The 17481-nt window shown below is 40.9% G+C and overlaps 1 protein-coding gene across 1 annotated transcript in view; it reads left to right on the top strand.

Annotated features, from left to right (window-relative positions):
* DNER (delta/notch like EGF repeat containing) overlaps positions 1-13568 on the top strand; it is a 140095-nt gene extending 126527 nt beyond the window's left edge. The window contains exons 11-13 of the mRNA XM_075417940.1: positions 260-391; positions 5580-5826; positions 12489-13568. Of these exons, the coding sequence (XP_075274055.1) occupies positions 260-391; positions 5580-5826; positions 12489-12600 (491 nt within the window). The 3' untranslated portion in view covers positions 12601-13568. The remainder of the gene's footprint in view (positions 1-259; positions 392-5579; positions 5827-12488) is intronic.
* The last annotated feature ends 3913 nt before the right edge of the window (positions 13569-17481 follow it).

The raw sequence follows: 17481 nt of genomic DNA, 5'->3' as shown, positions 1-17481 counted from the left end.
GGTGAGGTTAATCAAGTCACTGAGCCCTCAGACTTTGTTTTCACCTGGCTGGATGAGGTTAATGTTTCCTTCTTGGAGGCTATGTGAGACTTATTTTGAAACAGTTGTAGAATATTTTTGATGTTCTGAGAATAGGATGCTATTGAGCCATAAGGTGTTTTGCAGCTAGAGAAAAATTAAATGAATGATGATGTACCTGCTACATGAGGCACCCGCTATGTAGAAGTTCAGTTTTGTTTTGTTTTTTTTCTGATGTAAGGTGAAGAATGTGAAACTGATGTGAATGACTGTGACAGCAACCCATGTCACCATGCTGGAACTTGCATAGATCAGCCTGGTGGTTACACCTGTCATTGTCCACATGGATGGGTTGGTGCAAACTGCGAAATACGTAAGTTTTGTTGTTTTCTAAAGGTTTCTAAAAATGATACGTTATAATAAAATTTATATTTGTCTCTACCTATCTGCAGAAATACTCTGAATCATCTGTAAATTATCAAAATTCTGTTAAATGCATTTTATTTTCGGCCATAACATTTCAGGAGTGAAAGAAGTAAAGGGCAGAAAATGCTGTTTCTGGGCACACTACTTTGAGATGTGTTGGACCAGATTGTCAGAAATGCTCTCTCACAGCTGGGCACTAAGCAGTTTGCCTTTTCATTGCACTTATGCTTCAGACTGACCTTTCATACTTAGCTCGGGTAAAGTGTACTTCTGTAGTGCTGTAAGCAAGGTCCTAACAGACTTGTATCAACTTCTGAGCACCTGCCGTTGCAGTAATGTTTCAGCAAAACAATTTTTAACTTCCTTACCTACGGAAACAACTCCTGTGTAACTGTGCTGTGACTTGTGCGTGCATGCATTTACCAACTTTTGCAGGGATAACTTTTCCAACCATAGGCCAATTTCAACCAAATTTGTTAGAAAGGTAAAGGTCTCTAAAACAGAATATTTCCTAAGTATTAGAGAGGTTCCACTGGTGGGTGTAATGAAGGAAGGAACAGCTTCAGTGTGATCTCACTTCTTAGTATAGAGAAATACTTCAGCGTAAGTGCACCCTTATGGACAAGTAGAGAGGCCATGAGAGGAAGAAAGTATGAAGCCCAGCTGTGGAAGAGTTAAAACAGAAATTAGGCTTCATTAGTCCTAATGCTCATGGAGATGCTTTGTATTTCCCTGATGTCCTGTTCTTGGGCTACAGATGTTGCCTTTACTAGGGAGTTTAGCTGTGTATTTAACTGCTTGGATGCTCAGATGCTGTGGTCATAGATCCCCTCAAGATTTTACACAGATACACAAGTTTGTGTGAGGGGATTTATGCCACTTGGCACAGCTAATGTTGCAGGAGTAGGTGATAGATTAAAACATAAACAGAAGGGACTCAGAAAGCTCCTGCTGTACATTCATGAGAAAATATCTACGCAAAGGCTGGAATAAAAAACATTTTCTATATGTCATTTAAACAATAAGCATACAAAGCTTCTCTTTTTTAGTCTCTTTTACTGAAATGCTGCTCAAGCATTGACTGCTTCTTAAGTTATTTCTATTCTTGATGTTAGTCCTTACTTTAACCCAGAAGACAACTCTGTTCACACCTTGGATGACACAAAAGTTTTATTTTGACAGGTTTATGACCTCCTCTCCCTGTAATTGTTGGTTGTGAATTCAGTTTCAGTGCTTTCTATTGAAAGTAAAGACTGCAGAAGAGCATTGCTAGCTTGTCTGGAGATGGTGACAGTACTGCCTCTTCGTTGTCTCTGTGAATGGTGCACACGCTTCCCGCTGGTACAGAACCATCGTGGTGCTGGGATCACAATGTTGCGTGCTATCTGTATACCATATTGCTCACACTAAAAGATACTCAACGGAGGTTTTACTGACAAGACTGGTGTTAGTGATACCTGAAACATTCATGTCCAAGTTGATCAACAAGGCAGTGTAATTCTGCCTGCCTTAGCTAATAAGTAGTGGGCTGACAGACAGATGAGTGTAGTTCTTGCAGAAAGCAATAATCATCCTGGAAATGTACTTCCTGGAGTGCCTTGATATAATAACAATTACATTTCTGTTGCGTTATGGAATGAATAGATGCCAAGAGGAAACAGACGGGCTTGCATGCTTTCTGAGTCCTGCAGATGTGCTATATGAACGAAGTGATGCTTGTTCTGGAGTTTTCCTTTGACTGTCATGCTCTAGTCACTGAGAGTTTGGCTGTTTGAACCACAGTTACATAGTGAGGTGCATATAAACACATGAGAAAATGAGACAAGCAGAGCAGAGGGTGGAAGGAGCCCTTTCTACTGCCCGGCTACTCCATTATTCCTGCTTCCCCCTGTGAGGGACGCATGCCCCTAAGCACTACATATGACAGGTAGGTTCAAGCTTCCATCTGTGGTTGGTCAACATTAACTCCTTAACATAAAGATAAATTTTGTGAGGGTTACCAATAGTTTCTTCAACGAGCTTAACATCAGCAAATGCCTGATGTTCTCTTGCTATTAAGGTCACTTTGACACAGCATCAGAGTAAAATGATGTGTTGTTATGGGATGCCATGGTACTTCACAACAGTCAGATGTAAGTATGGACATGCAGCCTCTCTAGCCAATGCAGTGGCTTATACACAAAGCTGTGGAAGCTTTCCTAAAACACTTGGATTTTAACAGGTATATAAAGGATTATGCAAATAGAGAGGGATTGAGTTTTGAAGAAAACACTTTGCAGAAGGAATTTAAAAGCATTTTGATCTGCAGATTTTTTCCTACAGAACTATGTAACCATGGGAAGAGCTTTGTGCCCACTGCCTTTCTCTGAGCTGTGAGTTGACCAACTGATGTGAACCCAATTCTGATCATGTCAAGAAATAGAAAGGCCATATCCAGCTCATTTTATAAGCAGATGCAGCGCATCTGATCTCACTGGAGTTGAGTCAATGGTGCAGCGGATTTCTGTTCAGGTCTGAAGATTGAATCTATTAGTAAATCTGCTTCTGTTCATCTTTCCGTATCTTCTTGTCACATTTATCGTATTGTTTCAGCAATTTGTACATAATAGTTAATAATGTATTGGAAATCAAATTTAAACACTGCATACTGGCTTCCTTTGTGTTGGACCATCCCTCTGAACACTAGAAAAAGACATGATGAAGCCAGGCTTCAGGCTTCTCAGGAGGGGGATGAGCTGGTGTTCAGGAGTCGTTTGACTAAATGGATCACGTTATCTTTTGTGATTTTCTATTACTAGCCATGAAGGAGGCTGATGGTACTTAATGGTTTTTGTAGAACAACTCTCTATTTACTATTAATAGTTCCCCATTTTTTTCACCAGCTGTTTTATCTGCTTGAAGTGACTACCGTAACAGGATTTCAGGGTTATCTTCTTGTCAAACTCTTTAATTTTCAAGTGCTGTATATAGAACAGACTAGACAGGAGATAGATGTATTTTGTCTGGATGACCTGTGTTATTTAGTATATCATCTTACAGTCCTTACCAGTGTTAGCAATTCCAATTAAATAGGATTAAATCTGTCTTAATTATAAAGAGGATATTTTTTCTTTCAAAATTAAATGTGTTTGCCTAAAAGGTTAATGGAGCATTCACTGTAAAAATGCTTACAGAATGTCTCATATGAATTCTCTAATGCCTGCTAGTTATTTGTTACTATCATTACCTTTGCCACTTTTGTAATTATTAAAGTAGTCACGAAGGTAAGCGGAACCATGTGGTTACTTGAAAACTAACATTACAAAGAATTTGTAGTACAGACTGTGAGATGCACATTGAAATCCAATTCATAATTAATTTTATTAACATTTCTATGACAACTGAGAATGCTGTGATTTTGAGCTGTCATATGTTCTTTCTAATCTTTGGAGTATAAGCTGTTCATCTTTGTATTTTTATCTGGTGAGGAAGAAAGGAAATTTCTCTCATCCTTATCGTCTGGAGATGGAAGACACGGAGTCTAAATCGGAGCTGTCTTGCCATGTATCTGCGCACATTAGATCTGAATTTGGCCTAGTCTGACAACCTGACAGAAACCACCGTGTGTGACGAATGTGCTGCAGAACAGAAATAGAAACCCACCCCAGACTGCACAGAGCACAGCTGTATTCTCTCCCTGATATCCCGACTGGGCAAATTGCAGTAACAGCACTTTAGAAACATTAAATCACTGAATGATTCAGGCTGATCAAAACTAATGATTTCTGAAGAAGATAACACAAACAAGAAGTGCTGTAAACTCAGCTCACATTTGCAGACAAAAAGTCTAGGCAAGCCCAAGCTCAGAGATGCTCCAGGACAACCTTTGCTACTGTAAACAAAGTGCAACCATTTTTTCCAGCTCTGCCTAGGTGAATCCCACATGTTACAGCTTCAGGCTTTCTTCCTGCCTTCTCTAAAATGGATTTCTTTTTTCCCAGTACTTATACTTTCCCTGTATCTGTTCCATAGATGGAGATTATATCCACAGATGCCACTAAACATGTGATTTCAGCTCAGGTGCTCAAATCAGTTACCTGCCCTCATCAACATCCTCTGGAGGTGGCTTCTAAGAATATCTTAAATTCCCAATGCATACGCTTGATAGCCCTGTTCCCAGACTGTTTGTGATTAAGTAAAGGGAGTTTCTAAACCAGTGCAAAGCAGAGGTCCATTTGAAAAAGGAGCAGCTGCCTGCTAGAAGTAACTTTTGGAGACTGTCAGCTTTCTGTAGTGAAAATGATTCAAGTCCATTCCTGATTTGAAATAATTTATGAGATCATAGACTTAAAAGATTGCCAAAAATGAACCCTAGAGGGAAGTACAGGTTAATTAGAAATACTCTGACCCATACGAGAGAAAAACAGATCTGAGGACATAGGCAATGGATAGACAATCTGTTTGGCATTGATAGACAATAGTTTGGCCATCAAGTACATTTATAAAGAAGGTCTGGAATACATAAATACAAGAAGCCTCTTCCAGATTGGCTTTACTATGCTCTGAGACCTCTCGGGGAAATCGTGCTTGAGAGAAGACTCTAGTGGCTCAGTACTGCATAAGTACCTTATGAGATGCCTTGAAATGCTGGTTTTGAAGTCTCTGCAGTCTGGTGGAGATAAGCATAACAAAAGCCTGGGTTTCAAATTAAAAAACAAGTATGTTTAATGCATATTAAATCACACATTTTAGTAGAAGTGTTCACTAACTATTAGAGCAAACTGCGCAGAGAATTGATGGATTACTAGAAGGTTTTACATAAAACTTGTCTGCTTTTAGAGAACATATAATGTGAAAATAACTAGATGACTTTCTGTGACTTGGGTTATACAGGGGATCAAACTGGATATGTGTTCTATATGGCCTTAAAAATCTACAAAAAAGATAGCTGAAGGATCAAGACAGTGCTATTCAAAGTTGTTGCATGTTAGGCATGGTGACATATCCATAACGGAGCCTGGGAAGGTTCAAATTACATATCCCCTAGCTTCAGAAGTCTCCACAGAAATACTGAGAATGAATACCATAAAATAATTCTCTTCAGCAGGAAGATATAAAATACTAACTAATAATAACTTTTAATTTCTTATTGGCAGATCTGCAGTGGAAGTCCGGGCATATGGCAGAGAGTCTAACAAACATGCCTCGTCACTCCCTCTACATCATAATTGGGGCTCTCTGCGTAGCATTTGTCCTCATGCTGATCATTCTGATTGTGGGGATATGTCGCATCAGCCGCATTGAATATCAAGGCTCTTCCAGGCCAGCCTATGAAGAATTTTACAACTGTAGAAGCATTGACAGCGAATTCAGTAGTGCGATTGCTTCTATCCGACATGCCAGGTTTGTTCTGGGGATGGTAATTTAAAAGAAATCTGTTACGATACATAAATTCAGTCCATGTGTAGTGCTTCTAACTGCTGTTGGCAGAAAATGGGCTGCTTCGCTGTGAAAAGACAGGCTCACCAGCATTGCTTGTTGTTCTTTTTCATCCCTATTCTGTTCTCTTCTGAAGTGTGATAATCCAGCACAACTCCCTGAAAACAGAGCGAGTTATTCTGAATTTACTTGGTGTAACTGGTGAAGAGGGACAGGCACAGAGTTCTTAGCCTGTAAGATCTTCTGTTTGGGATGTGAATACTCTTTAACTGATACACACAAATAATTGATTAGATAGCAAAGACACGTTGATTTTGGTGACTAATAATTTAGTGACAAATTATTTAGTGAGACTCTCTTCAAATCACTCATTTTTGCGCTCCTGTTTGCCTCAAAATGAAAATTATTCTTACTTCCTTTCCTAGAGACAGTAATATTTTCATTTTAATGGAGCACTTGCAAGCCAGGGCAGTGGGTGTCAGAATAATACAAAAGTAGGACTGGAAGGGATTCAAGAGCTCAAATGCAGCCATTGCACTGATGTAGCATTATACTTAGCTCCAACTGTCTTCTAAAACCTCCAAAGGAGTTGAACGGAGTTAGAAAGGGCTATCCTAAAATCCAACCCTAGATATTCTTTGATATGAATGAAACCATTTCTTTCTTACTGCTCTTCAGGTTGTCATGAAGAATAATTTACTGTGATTCCCTTTACAGTAATCATGTACGTCAGGTGTCCCCCCATTCTCTCTCTCTCTCTTTTTTTTTTTTAAATAGTAAAAACAAGCAAAGCAAACCAACCTTTTCCTTCCCTAGACTAAACTAACCCATTCTTTCAGTATCTCCTCGTGGATCATGTCAGCTTCTTTACTGTCTCTCTAGGACACACTCAAGAATGTCTTTTTTAAAGGCTAGTGCCCAAACCTGGAAATAGTTCTCCAGCTGTAGCTTTACCTGTACCAAATGAACTGTGTAATCACCTCCTGTGTCTTATTTATGGCCTTCCTGTTCATACATGTGAAAATGAAAAATGCTTTTTTTAAAAAAAAAATTTGCATTACACTAGCAACTGATGATTTAATTTTGTGACCTGTTAGAGCTTTTCCTCACCCCAAGATCCTTTGTGCCATTTTGCTTCCTAGCCAGTATTGTTTCCTCTGTATTTGACATCTCTTGTAATAGGGTAGAATTTCCTTTTTGTTGTTTCTTTTTTCCAATTTCTTCGATTTGCAAAGATCACTTCAGATTCTAACAAGAGTGTTCATGTGTGTTACCATTAAAATGCTTTTAAAAGAATGGAGGGAGACAGGTTCCTGTGCATTGACATGGAGAAATGCGTGCATATTGGTTGTGATTGCTGGTAATTCATTTTCCAAATACTCCAGTTCTGTTTCAGTGCAAATTAAATAGGTTAATTTGTACCACTGCTGAAGTCATCTAAGTGATCTGAAATGGATGAGGAGTTCCCACAGGCTCAGTTAATCACATCGCAGCTTTGGGCAGTAGCTCTTTAAACTGTTCCAACTAGATTTACAATAAAACATTTGTTCATTGTCAAAATATATTAGTCAGTAAATATTTTAAAAAGAAAGTTGTGTATAGTTGATTTAACATGCAATAAAATCAGTAGTCTTTTAAGTCTTCCCTTGAAGTCTACTTTGCCACTTAGCCTTACATCTCCTCCAGTAGGAGCTCAGCATCTCCACACCATACTCACTCTGAGAACTCCTTTTTTCTTTAGTAGTGTATTGGTAGAGGAGGGAGTTGCTTTACAGCCCATAAAAAGCTTTATAGTTTTTTATTATTTGGCCTTGTGAATGTCTACTTTTATGTACTACACATCTCCAAGGGTGGAGAGCATGGTGCAAAATTATACTGGTAATCTTTCAAATTAAACACCTCCCTCCTACTACTGGAACGGTGATGAATGTGTCAGTCCTGCTCCGTTACTAATCACTGAGGTGGTACTTTGCACTTCCCCAAGGACTGGAATTGGTCTTCTGAGGAACAGTGTGCAACACTTGGGTTTTCTTACTTGTTTCCTAAAGCAAATTTGGCAGCTTTCTATCTAAGGGTACCAGGGAAAATTCTACTTGCAAAGCAGGATCTTTTTAATCTGAATTTTCCCTGCCTTTTACAATTTCACTGGCAGGTAATGGAAATGGTAAAAAGATTTCCTGTACGAAACCTTCCAAAGCTTGGAAGCTGGGCTAGTTCAGGTCTCTATTGCTACTGTCTGGATTACTCCGAATGAATCTCCATTTATTAGTGAAGGCAGAAGTTTAAAGTTTTCATTAGGGTTAAATAACCTCCGAAGAAATTCTTAGACAGATATATTCATGATGATTTTTCAGATTCGTATTATGCAGTTAAAAATTACATTATTGGAAGCTGTCAATAAAGGGTTTCCCTGTCTTGGGAAAAGTATTTCTACTTAATGCAAATGAAATGTTTTCATTCCAAGTAATTCTCTGTGCCTCTCAGAGAATGGATGCCTTATAAAAATCCAAGATAGAGCTGCCAAGTCAGGCAATTCACAGCAGTTCAGTGTGAAGATTATTGTGTTTATTTTGGTTTCGCAAAGATATAAAACACCATTTTGGTCATTTCAATCCAGGAAAAGGAGCACAACTTTTATAGTTATTTTTGCATAAACTCTTAAATCTGCATATTAAAAACACCAAGGTCTGAATTTGCAGGGTGGTTGTATTTAAAAGACCTACTTTCCAGTAACAGATTCTCGACATCTTCTGAAAATCATTCCCTTTCCCAGTTAGATACCCAAACTCATTAGTAGTTTTGGAAAATGGAGGCCTAAGGAAAAGTGAGTAGATTATTTTCTTTAAATTTAAGGTTTCTGTTAAAGTCAGTATGTGTCCAGGGAGTGTGGATGCCTGTTGCATGTTCAGTAAATTATTTTAAAATTACTTGTTCATGTTTCTCAGCAGGTCTTTTTCTTGATCATTTTCTATAATTTGATCTTTATTAATCAAGGTACTTGCTGCAAAAGAAAACAAACATGCTTAAGGATCATTACTCATAAATGTCTACTTCTAGTGAATGTTCTTAGGATTAGCAAATCAGAACCAGGTAATTTTCTCACAAGGTGAAGCACAGCTTTCTAGTATTCATTATGCACAGTAAATAAATACTCCTTTTATGTCAAAGTTTGTACATTTTATAGTCAGAAGAGAACACTGCGATGAAATAGTGGACCAGTGGCTACTGCAGCCATAAGACTTCATTGAATTGGAACCAGGATCTGTTGTTGAAACTGGATTGTTCACTTTAAAAAAGCATCCGCACTGAATTCACAAAATATCTGGTTACAGAGACTGTACTACTGTAAAATTTTGTTTGTCTAGATATCATTAGCATCGGACTTCATGCACTACTTACAGTGTAGTTTCTTAAATTTTAAGTGGTGCGTGCTGACTCTTGTTCTGTCTGCGTGTGCGTTGAAGAGTCTGGTTCATCAGACTCTAAGTCATCTTCTGACAGCGGAGTAAGCTTCTCTGCCTGGCATATTCACCACACTCCTGTTTGAGGCGGCTGTGTTGGACTCCAGCATCCTAAGCTTCCCACGTCTGCCGAGCTTCAGCACATGCTCGTTTCTTACCAGTTCCTGACATAGGCTTCAGAAGTGAGTTTCAGCCAGCTGTCTCTTTGTGAAAGTATGATCACATGCACAAGTAGCCTGGTCTCCACAGCACGTGCCTATTGGTTGGTCCTCTGCCAGAGTCTCAGCTTTGTGGGAACTCTAGGATTATACTAAGGAATGCAAAATACCACTTGCACACGTCGCCTTTTCTCTGAATAATGGAGAGGAAATTATTCTTCTCATTATTCTCCTCCTGTGGGGGCAAAATAATCTCTTCCTCCTGTGCGTATGCTTTTTTGTTTATTTTAATTCTGGTCTCCACTTTTCCTTCTCTGGTTTAAACTTTCTTTGTGGACTCCTTACACCAGTTGCTGTCTTCGAACAGAGCGGCAACACATGGTTGGTTTCTTCAGCTTCTGGGGAAGCCCCAAACTTCAGCCTATCCCACAGAAGTTGGAGGATATCATTTCCTCAGGGTTCAGCCATTCAGTGTTCTCAAAAGTCTTCTACTCAAATGCATTGTTGAGGTTTAGGACTCTCTATTGTTAGCCATCTTTGAAATGTCCTTCTAAGGAAGCAGAGGGGCAACCCCATTCCATGTGTGAAGTAGAATTTGCAGTCTCTTTCTCTCTCTCACACACACAAACATACACATATACACACACACGCATGCATGGAGCTGCCTGTGCCAAGAATTCCTACATTGAATATATATTGTCCCCAAAATTGCTATGGAGACTTTGGTCTTTCTTTGCCAAGTTACACAGGTTGCTCTTATTCAATGTTTCATTACAAAATGTATTTTCTAATTCTTGTGTCATTTACCTGACTTTGTGATGATCCCTATGCCACTGGTAAGCATCTCCGATATGCACATTGGAACACTGTCATCACTCATGAATGGACACATCGATGCTAAATTGTAGAGGCCACAGAACTTCCCTAGTCCTACTGATACACTCTGTTTACTGATCTACGTGCATAATTGTTCCTCGGACACAGTATGGCATGAAAGCTAATGTTAAACTGATTATCCATCATGTTCCTCTAGGTTTTTTTCCCAGACTCAGCACTTCCCAAGGTTGAGATTGCCCCGTGCTTTTGTTGTAAGCAACCTATTAATTGGTCCAGTACATTCTGTAGCAGGGATCTGCATCTTTTCACTATTTATTACCCCTTGAATCGTTTTCTTTTCCAGCTTGTATTGGTAATTGTTTTATGTTTTCTTTTATGTCACCAATTAAAGGATAAAATAGCATTTTTGTGCAATCCTACTAAATACACGCCCATCAAACTAAGACTGTGCATTTAACAATTCTGTTTTGAGACCTCCGAGGCTTGTGTTAACTCTGTTTAGTGTTAGGAGTAGGGCCTGGCTTCTGAACCGCCGGATCAAAGCAGTGTGGTCTACCAGCTAGATGGCTCAGCCAAGCCACAAACAACTAGCACATGTTCTGTGGTCTTTTCTCAGCGTTTTCTAATTAGGGGCACATGTCAACCCTGACCTACACAGGAGAACAGATTTTGCACGGTTTCGCCATGTGCAACAGGCCATATATTCTCTGCCTGTCAGAAAGGGCAAAATTTGACTTAAATCACTGGAGAATGTTCATCATCATTTGTATCTGTAAAGACGCTCTATTTCCTTTAAACCCTTGAGAGCGATGGACAAAAAAGATGATTCAGAATTCACTGCTGCCTCTAATTTAGTAAGATGCCATAACTTGGTTCCTTCATTCGGTTCTTGGAATTTTATCTCACTTACAGAAAATCAGGTTTATCTATCATGAAGCTGATGAGTGAATGTGGCCTGTCTGTATTTATTAAAGTAAACTATAGGAGAAGGCAGACATTCATGCATGGAAATGTATCATGTGGCCTTGTTAACAGCTGAAGTACTTTGAAAAATGAAATTTCCACCATATAGATCATAATGCTTGCAGTCATTTTAGTTTTGTCAACAATTCTAGAACACTGAAAACCATCTAGAATTAAATTGGAACAGTCAGGAAGCTGCATAGAAATCTTGGAAGAAAATCAATTTCATTTTGGTCCAAATATTATCCTCAAAATCCGAATTCTCTGAATCTCACCTTCCAGTGTGCACAGCTTATATTAATATAGACTTAATTGGTATATAAGAAGGAGATTTAAAACATCCTTTGTGTAGATCACTAAATAAATAAATCTTTCTGTTTCTGTGTTAATATTTTCTCTGCATCAGGTCCATATGGAAAGCAGACTTGGCCCTTTTTTTGCCTCATTTTCCCATGAATCTTTTTCTTATGTAAAGCTCCTGTAATTGTTGTCAGACCACTTTAGTAATTTTTCCACTTTCAAGTTGCATTTCTAGCACTATTTTTGTGTCTTAATAAATGATCAGAAGGCTGATCGATTGTCTCTGTAGTGCAAAGGCACCTAAAGGAGTTCTGGATGTGCCAGCACTGGGGCCACAAGGATGCAGCCCCAGCGATTCTCTGCGTGGGCAGGTGCAGCCTAGCTCTGGGCAGTGATGGCTGCCCAGGAGGAGCACGCTCGTGATGGGATTCTGTTGCTTGTGAACCTTTGCTAGAGTAGTGTGTTTATGTGGCATTGCAACTGCAATTAATTTTTTTCAGCCTTGCAAGTAGCGTGCAGCATGTTGATAATTTAAACACGCTTCTCAAGTGGATCTCAGGTGAGCAAAGACTTTGAGTTCATTTTTAAACACTTTGTCTACAGCTTATAACTCAACTCAGTGCACAACTGTTGCATTTCCAAATGCCAGTGTCACATAGTTGTCTGTTACTTGCTTTTTGTAAATATACATGACTTGACCTTAATATTGGTTGTTAGAGCAGGCTCTACAATAAAATTCTGGCCTTGCTGAAACTGTATCAGTTTCGCTCTCGCCTTTCTTAGTCTTTCCATATTCTGATACTGCTGAATGCCACAGCAGAATTCCTGTAGCCTTTGACATGGAACCTATTTCTTGTTTGCAAGAAGATTTTTTTTTTTTAAATTTGATGCTTTCTTTTGTTTCCAGGTTTGGCAAGAAATCCCGACCTGCAATGTATGACGCAACCCCCATTGCTTACGAAGATTACAGCCCAGATGACAAACCTTTGGTTACACTGATTAAGACAAAAGATTTGTAATCTAGTGTATCTTTTTTGGATTATTTTTCAAAAGGATGGGCTACTAACCTAATTTAAATATTTTTAAGAAGAAAGCATAAGTAATTTAAACCATTAGATGCTTCAGAATTTTCTGTAGAATATTTAAGAACCAATTTTCTGCAGCTTTTAGTTTGGAAAAATATTTTAAAACAGAATTTGTGAACTTCATGAATTACATTTTAATGTACCTTGAGCTCTATAAACTATAAGCTTATGATAGTGTGTGCTTTTTTCTTGGTAGACACTATTACTAAACCCAGATGAGTTTCTTGTGGTTGTTACAGAACAGAAAACAATAATTAATGAGGAGTTCTTTATGACATGTCAGTGCCAGCTTTCTCAGTAGAGGTAGGAAAAATGTGAAGCATAATATGATATATAATATATCCATTAATTAAAAAAGTCTAAAATGTTTGTGTTGTGAAGAAGAAACTAGTAAAAATTATTATTCCTAATCTGAATGAATTAGCTTTTGCCTTATTCCATGCATGGGTAGATAACCAATTTCTCCATTATTTCCTGAAAGTTGCTGAAACATACTCTTGAGTTGATGTTTGACATTTTTGTAATAGTATTCAGGCTAGGCCTTGTATAATAAAGTGCCTCTTGAGGCAAAGTAAGGGCATGATCCTTTAAACATTGAAATCAATGAGAGAGCTTCCATTGAATTCAGTGGGCATGGGATTGGATCCTACAATTGGACTGAATCTATATTTTTCTTTAAAGGTTAAAGTTTTTTATATTGTGAGTAAACTAAGCATATGGTTTGAGTTGTTTGTTTCCTAAAGGTTGTTGATGTACAGTATTGTTTCATGAAATATTGTGTATTTCTCATAGTGCTTCTTATTTAGGATCAGTATGGGGTTTTTGTGGCTGTATTGGATTGCTTATGGGCGTCTAAAATTCTTGCTTATTTCAGAAAGTATTGAATAAATGTTATCAAGTGAGGATTGCAGCTGTTTCTTTGTTTTTCTTCATTTGAAAGTGCAACATTGTCTATAAATCTGAAAGGACATGAGCATATTATGTGCTATAAATAATGCCAAAAGAAGATATTCCAGGTGTTAATCTAAAAAGGAAAATATGGGCTCTATTATCAAGGTAATCTCTCAGAAGTGAGACAAATACAGTACCAGAGTAAAGATGCAGTCCTGCAGTCCAGGCCATATGCACCACAACCTGTTCTTGAGTGGATCTGGCTGTAAATGTGGGCTCTGAGTTACAGCAGGAGTAAGGTTTTGTCACAGAACAACCTATTTATGCGAGCAGCCTTGATGTGACTTTGTGTTTCAAAGAGGCCTGCCGTTGGGGAAGCCAAGACTGCATGGCGTAGAGGCAAATTGCTGCAGCTACCTACAGATCCTGCTGCACGGTGCTGTGCTAGGTTCACTCTGTACTGTTACATTACAGGCTCGTAAGCACTGAAGGGCTAAGCTCCTGTTGACTTCTTAATGTTGGGAAATCTTGGCATGCATCCAAAATGTTTGTTTTTCTCATAAGTAACTTTTCCAGACAGAAAAAAAAGATGTCACCGGGGACTTTGATCATCTACGTGAGGACAGCAGTTGTCTCAGGCAGTCCTTCCCTTTCCATGTGACTAGCTGACATCTCCAGACCTCAGTTCTGCCACTAAAGACAAACGTGATTAAGAATTGTAAAGATAAAAAAGCTGCCACTGGTTTTACTGTCTTGTTTAGGCAGGCAGAGTGCATCTGGTATGTTACTTTTGATTTTGAGTTTCTTTATTATTATGGCTTCTGGTTACAGTCATAGCAATTGAATTATTTTCCACATTTTGCACAACTAGTGCCAACAAGAGGTAGACAAATTATTGCAAATCAAGCTGTTATAGTTGCTAAAATGTAATTTTTGTTGTAAGGTTACGTTCTAGTTCATCATCTAAAAAGAAAAAGAAGAGAAGAGAGTAAATGTAGCAGATATGGGACAAATTTGAAGTGTTGTAAAGAAAAGCAAATGAAAACGTATTTTAGTAAAACTGTTGCCTGTTAAAGGGAAGCACTGCTCAAAGGAGTGTCTTACTGTTTGGAATGGCTGGATGGTGAATATGCAGGTTAGTAACACCATGCTGTGTTTGAATTATGGAAATGCCAAATGCATCTCCGAAATCCAGAATACCGTTCCTGACATCCTGTATCTGCTGCCATGGGCTTTCAATGATGTTGGCCCAAGACAATAATTACTAGTACAAGACCTAAAGAAATGAGATTCAAGCCTGCTTTTCATTCTTCACGCACAGTTTTCTGTGACAAAGGTTTTGCATTTGCACCTGCTGGCTGTCAGACTAGCTTTTTTTTGTTGGTAGTTTCTGTTGCTGCTTTATTCCAGGTATGGAAACTTTTGTTTGTGGTGACTTCCAGGAATGGTTTGAGAATCCCTTAGAAAGAAGGATCAAGAAAAAGCTATACCCTATGCCATTTTTTGTAATTTGTGTGGAACAGGGGCAAATACACTGGTTTTATAATTGATTTGTTAATCAGATAGAAAGGAAATACTCATTCTTCAGTGTTTTCAGTCTTTTCAGTGGCAAAATGTTGGTTTATCTTTGAAGAACTGCAAATGTATACAAAGCAGGGAAACAAGCAACTCTCTTGTTCTAGGGAACATACATATTCAAAGTCCATATTTTACAAGAGAGACGTTGCAATGAGCAGTAGGCCTTCTGCATACAAATCACACCTTGGTAGTAATTCATGACCACCCTATATTTCTTTCAAGTGACTGACCTGAAAGATAAGTAATTTGTGAGGAGCTATTTTCCTGTCAGCTTTCTGCCTCTAGCTTCTGTAAATCATCCTGTGCTTCCCATGAATTGTGCTTTGAAAATTACTTTGGCTCCTTCCAATTTATTTTATTGAACTCTGATGGCATGTTATGCATGCACTATGCCTGTATCTGTGCACTTCTGTGATATTTGTGCAGCACTGCACTGCCTGCCAGATGGAGCAGCCCTCAGACCTGGAGGGAGCAAACCCATTCTGAGTTTTCATCCCAGCTCTGAAGCTGCTAGAACAAGTTGGTTACTGTCTTTGTATGCCAGATCATGTTTTTCTGAGGATATACGTGAATGCAGACAAAGGACATGGCTGTTCTGTATCCTTTTCTCAAACCAGAGGGGGTTTGTTCTGCATAGGGAGCAAATATAGCTGTATAGCAAATGCAACCTACTGTTAATATACTGCACAGGGGTTTTTTGCTGTAAATCATGCAGATGCAGAAAGGGGTGATTGTATGTACTCTTCCCCCTGGCCATGGCCTGGCAGCCCCCAGCTCCTCCTGCAGAGCGGAACAAGTCTCCAGGCTTGTCATTAACCACTGGTACTCGTGCGGTCCCCAGGTTTGGGCCTTTTTTCTTCCTTTTCTGTCTGCAAATAGGAGAACGTCTCAGAGTGTGTTTCCCCCAGCGGCGTGGACATCAATTCTTGCATGCTTCTTGGGGTGGTGTGAGGCTTGCAGTTACAGCTCAGAGCTGACAGGAAAATGCCATGATTTACAGGAATTCTGGAGGGAGTCAGTCCGAAATGATGAAGACAGGGATCCTGTCCACGCGGTTGGGCTAACTGCAGTGTGATACAAATACAAGGCCCAAAGGAATGGCTGAACGCAACAGCTAGAAAACACATCTTGACTAAACCCATGCAAATTATCCCCATTAAAACCTACAGATGTAACCCTAACTTCAGCTGACAACAATCAGACCGTTGCCACAGCTTTGGCCCCTCTTTGCATCTTGTCTCTGGGAGGTGCCTTGGGAATCGGGGTGCCGCCTGTGTGGGCTCCGGGGCTGACGCGCAGCCGTGGGCGAGCGCCCTTCGTCCCCACCGGGACCAGGATTCGGTGGCAGACCTCGTGCTTGGGAAGCAGCCGGACCTCCGCGCTCCCGAACTCTAACAGACTTCGTCTGCTTCCAGAGGCGCGATGAGAAACGCCGTCGGCTGAGGGGTGCAGGTGGCTTCTGAGGGAGGCGGCGCGCACGGCCGCCACCCCATGGCGGCGGCTCGCCCTGAGGTGCTGCGCGGGGTCCGGCCCTCCTGCGGCCGGCGATGGCTGCCGAGCGCGGGGCTGCCCGTCCGCGGCGGACGGCCCGTCCTAAAGACCCGCCATGAGACCCTGCGCCGGGCGTGCAGTGACGGCCCGGGCCGAGCAGCGGCAGCAGAGCCGCTGCCGTGAGGAGGGAGCGGGAGGTGCCGCTGCCGCTCCCCGCGCCGCGGCCGCCAGCCCCTCGGCCCTCGCCCTCCCGCTGGTGGGCGGCGCAGGCAGAGGGCGAACGGCCTGGGGACGCGGGCCCGAGCCGGCCGGCCCCGGGCGAGCGGCCGGCGCCCGCCTGCGGCAGCCCAGTCTGTTGTCGGCGAAGCCTGTTGCTGTCAGCAGATCGATCGAACGGTGGGGCCGGGGGGAGCCGGGCCGGGGCGTGGGGAGAGCTCGGCAGAGGCACGGGTGGTCTGTGAGGAGCTGGAAGGAGATCTGGGGCACCCGCCGCCATGAGGAACCCTGAGCGTTGTCAGTCCAGGCTGGGTAACGTCTTGCCCCAAAACGGCCGTCTGGCCGTGCCGTTCCCGGGTGCACTGGTGTGAGGGAAGCACCCACCTGGAAGAGGTTGAAGCTCAGTGAAGTGCATCTTCACATGGCAAAGGTCCCCACGTGCTTAATCCATTTGAAAACAATGGGAGCTCAAAGATGGTATTCGTGACATTCGGGGGGGAAACAGGTTTGGTGTCTCTCTGAAAATACAAAAGGTCTGACTGCAGGTGTGCAGCACTGCAGTAAACGGTGCTGGCTTCAGTGAAGGCTCGTGCGGTGACACTCGATCACAGCCATTGGTGTTTTCATCCTATCTCAGCA

Source organism: Opisthocomus hoazin, chromosome 4 (assembly GCF_030867145.1).
Source record: "Opisthocomus hoazin isolate bOpiHoa1 chromosome 4, bOpiHoa1.hap1, whole genome shotgun sequence".
Classification (NCBI taxonomy): domain Eukaryota; kingdom Metazoa; phylum Chordata; class Aves; order Opisthocomiformes; family Opisthocomidae; genus Opisthocomus; species Opisthocomus hoazin.
The sequence above is the reverse complement of the archived record's forward strand: the minus strand, read 5'-3'. Positions and strand labels throughout refer to the sequence as shown.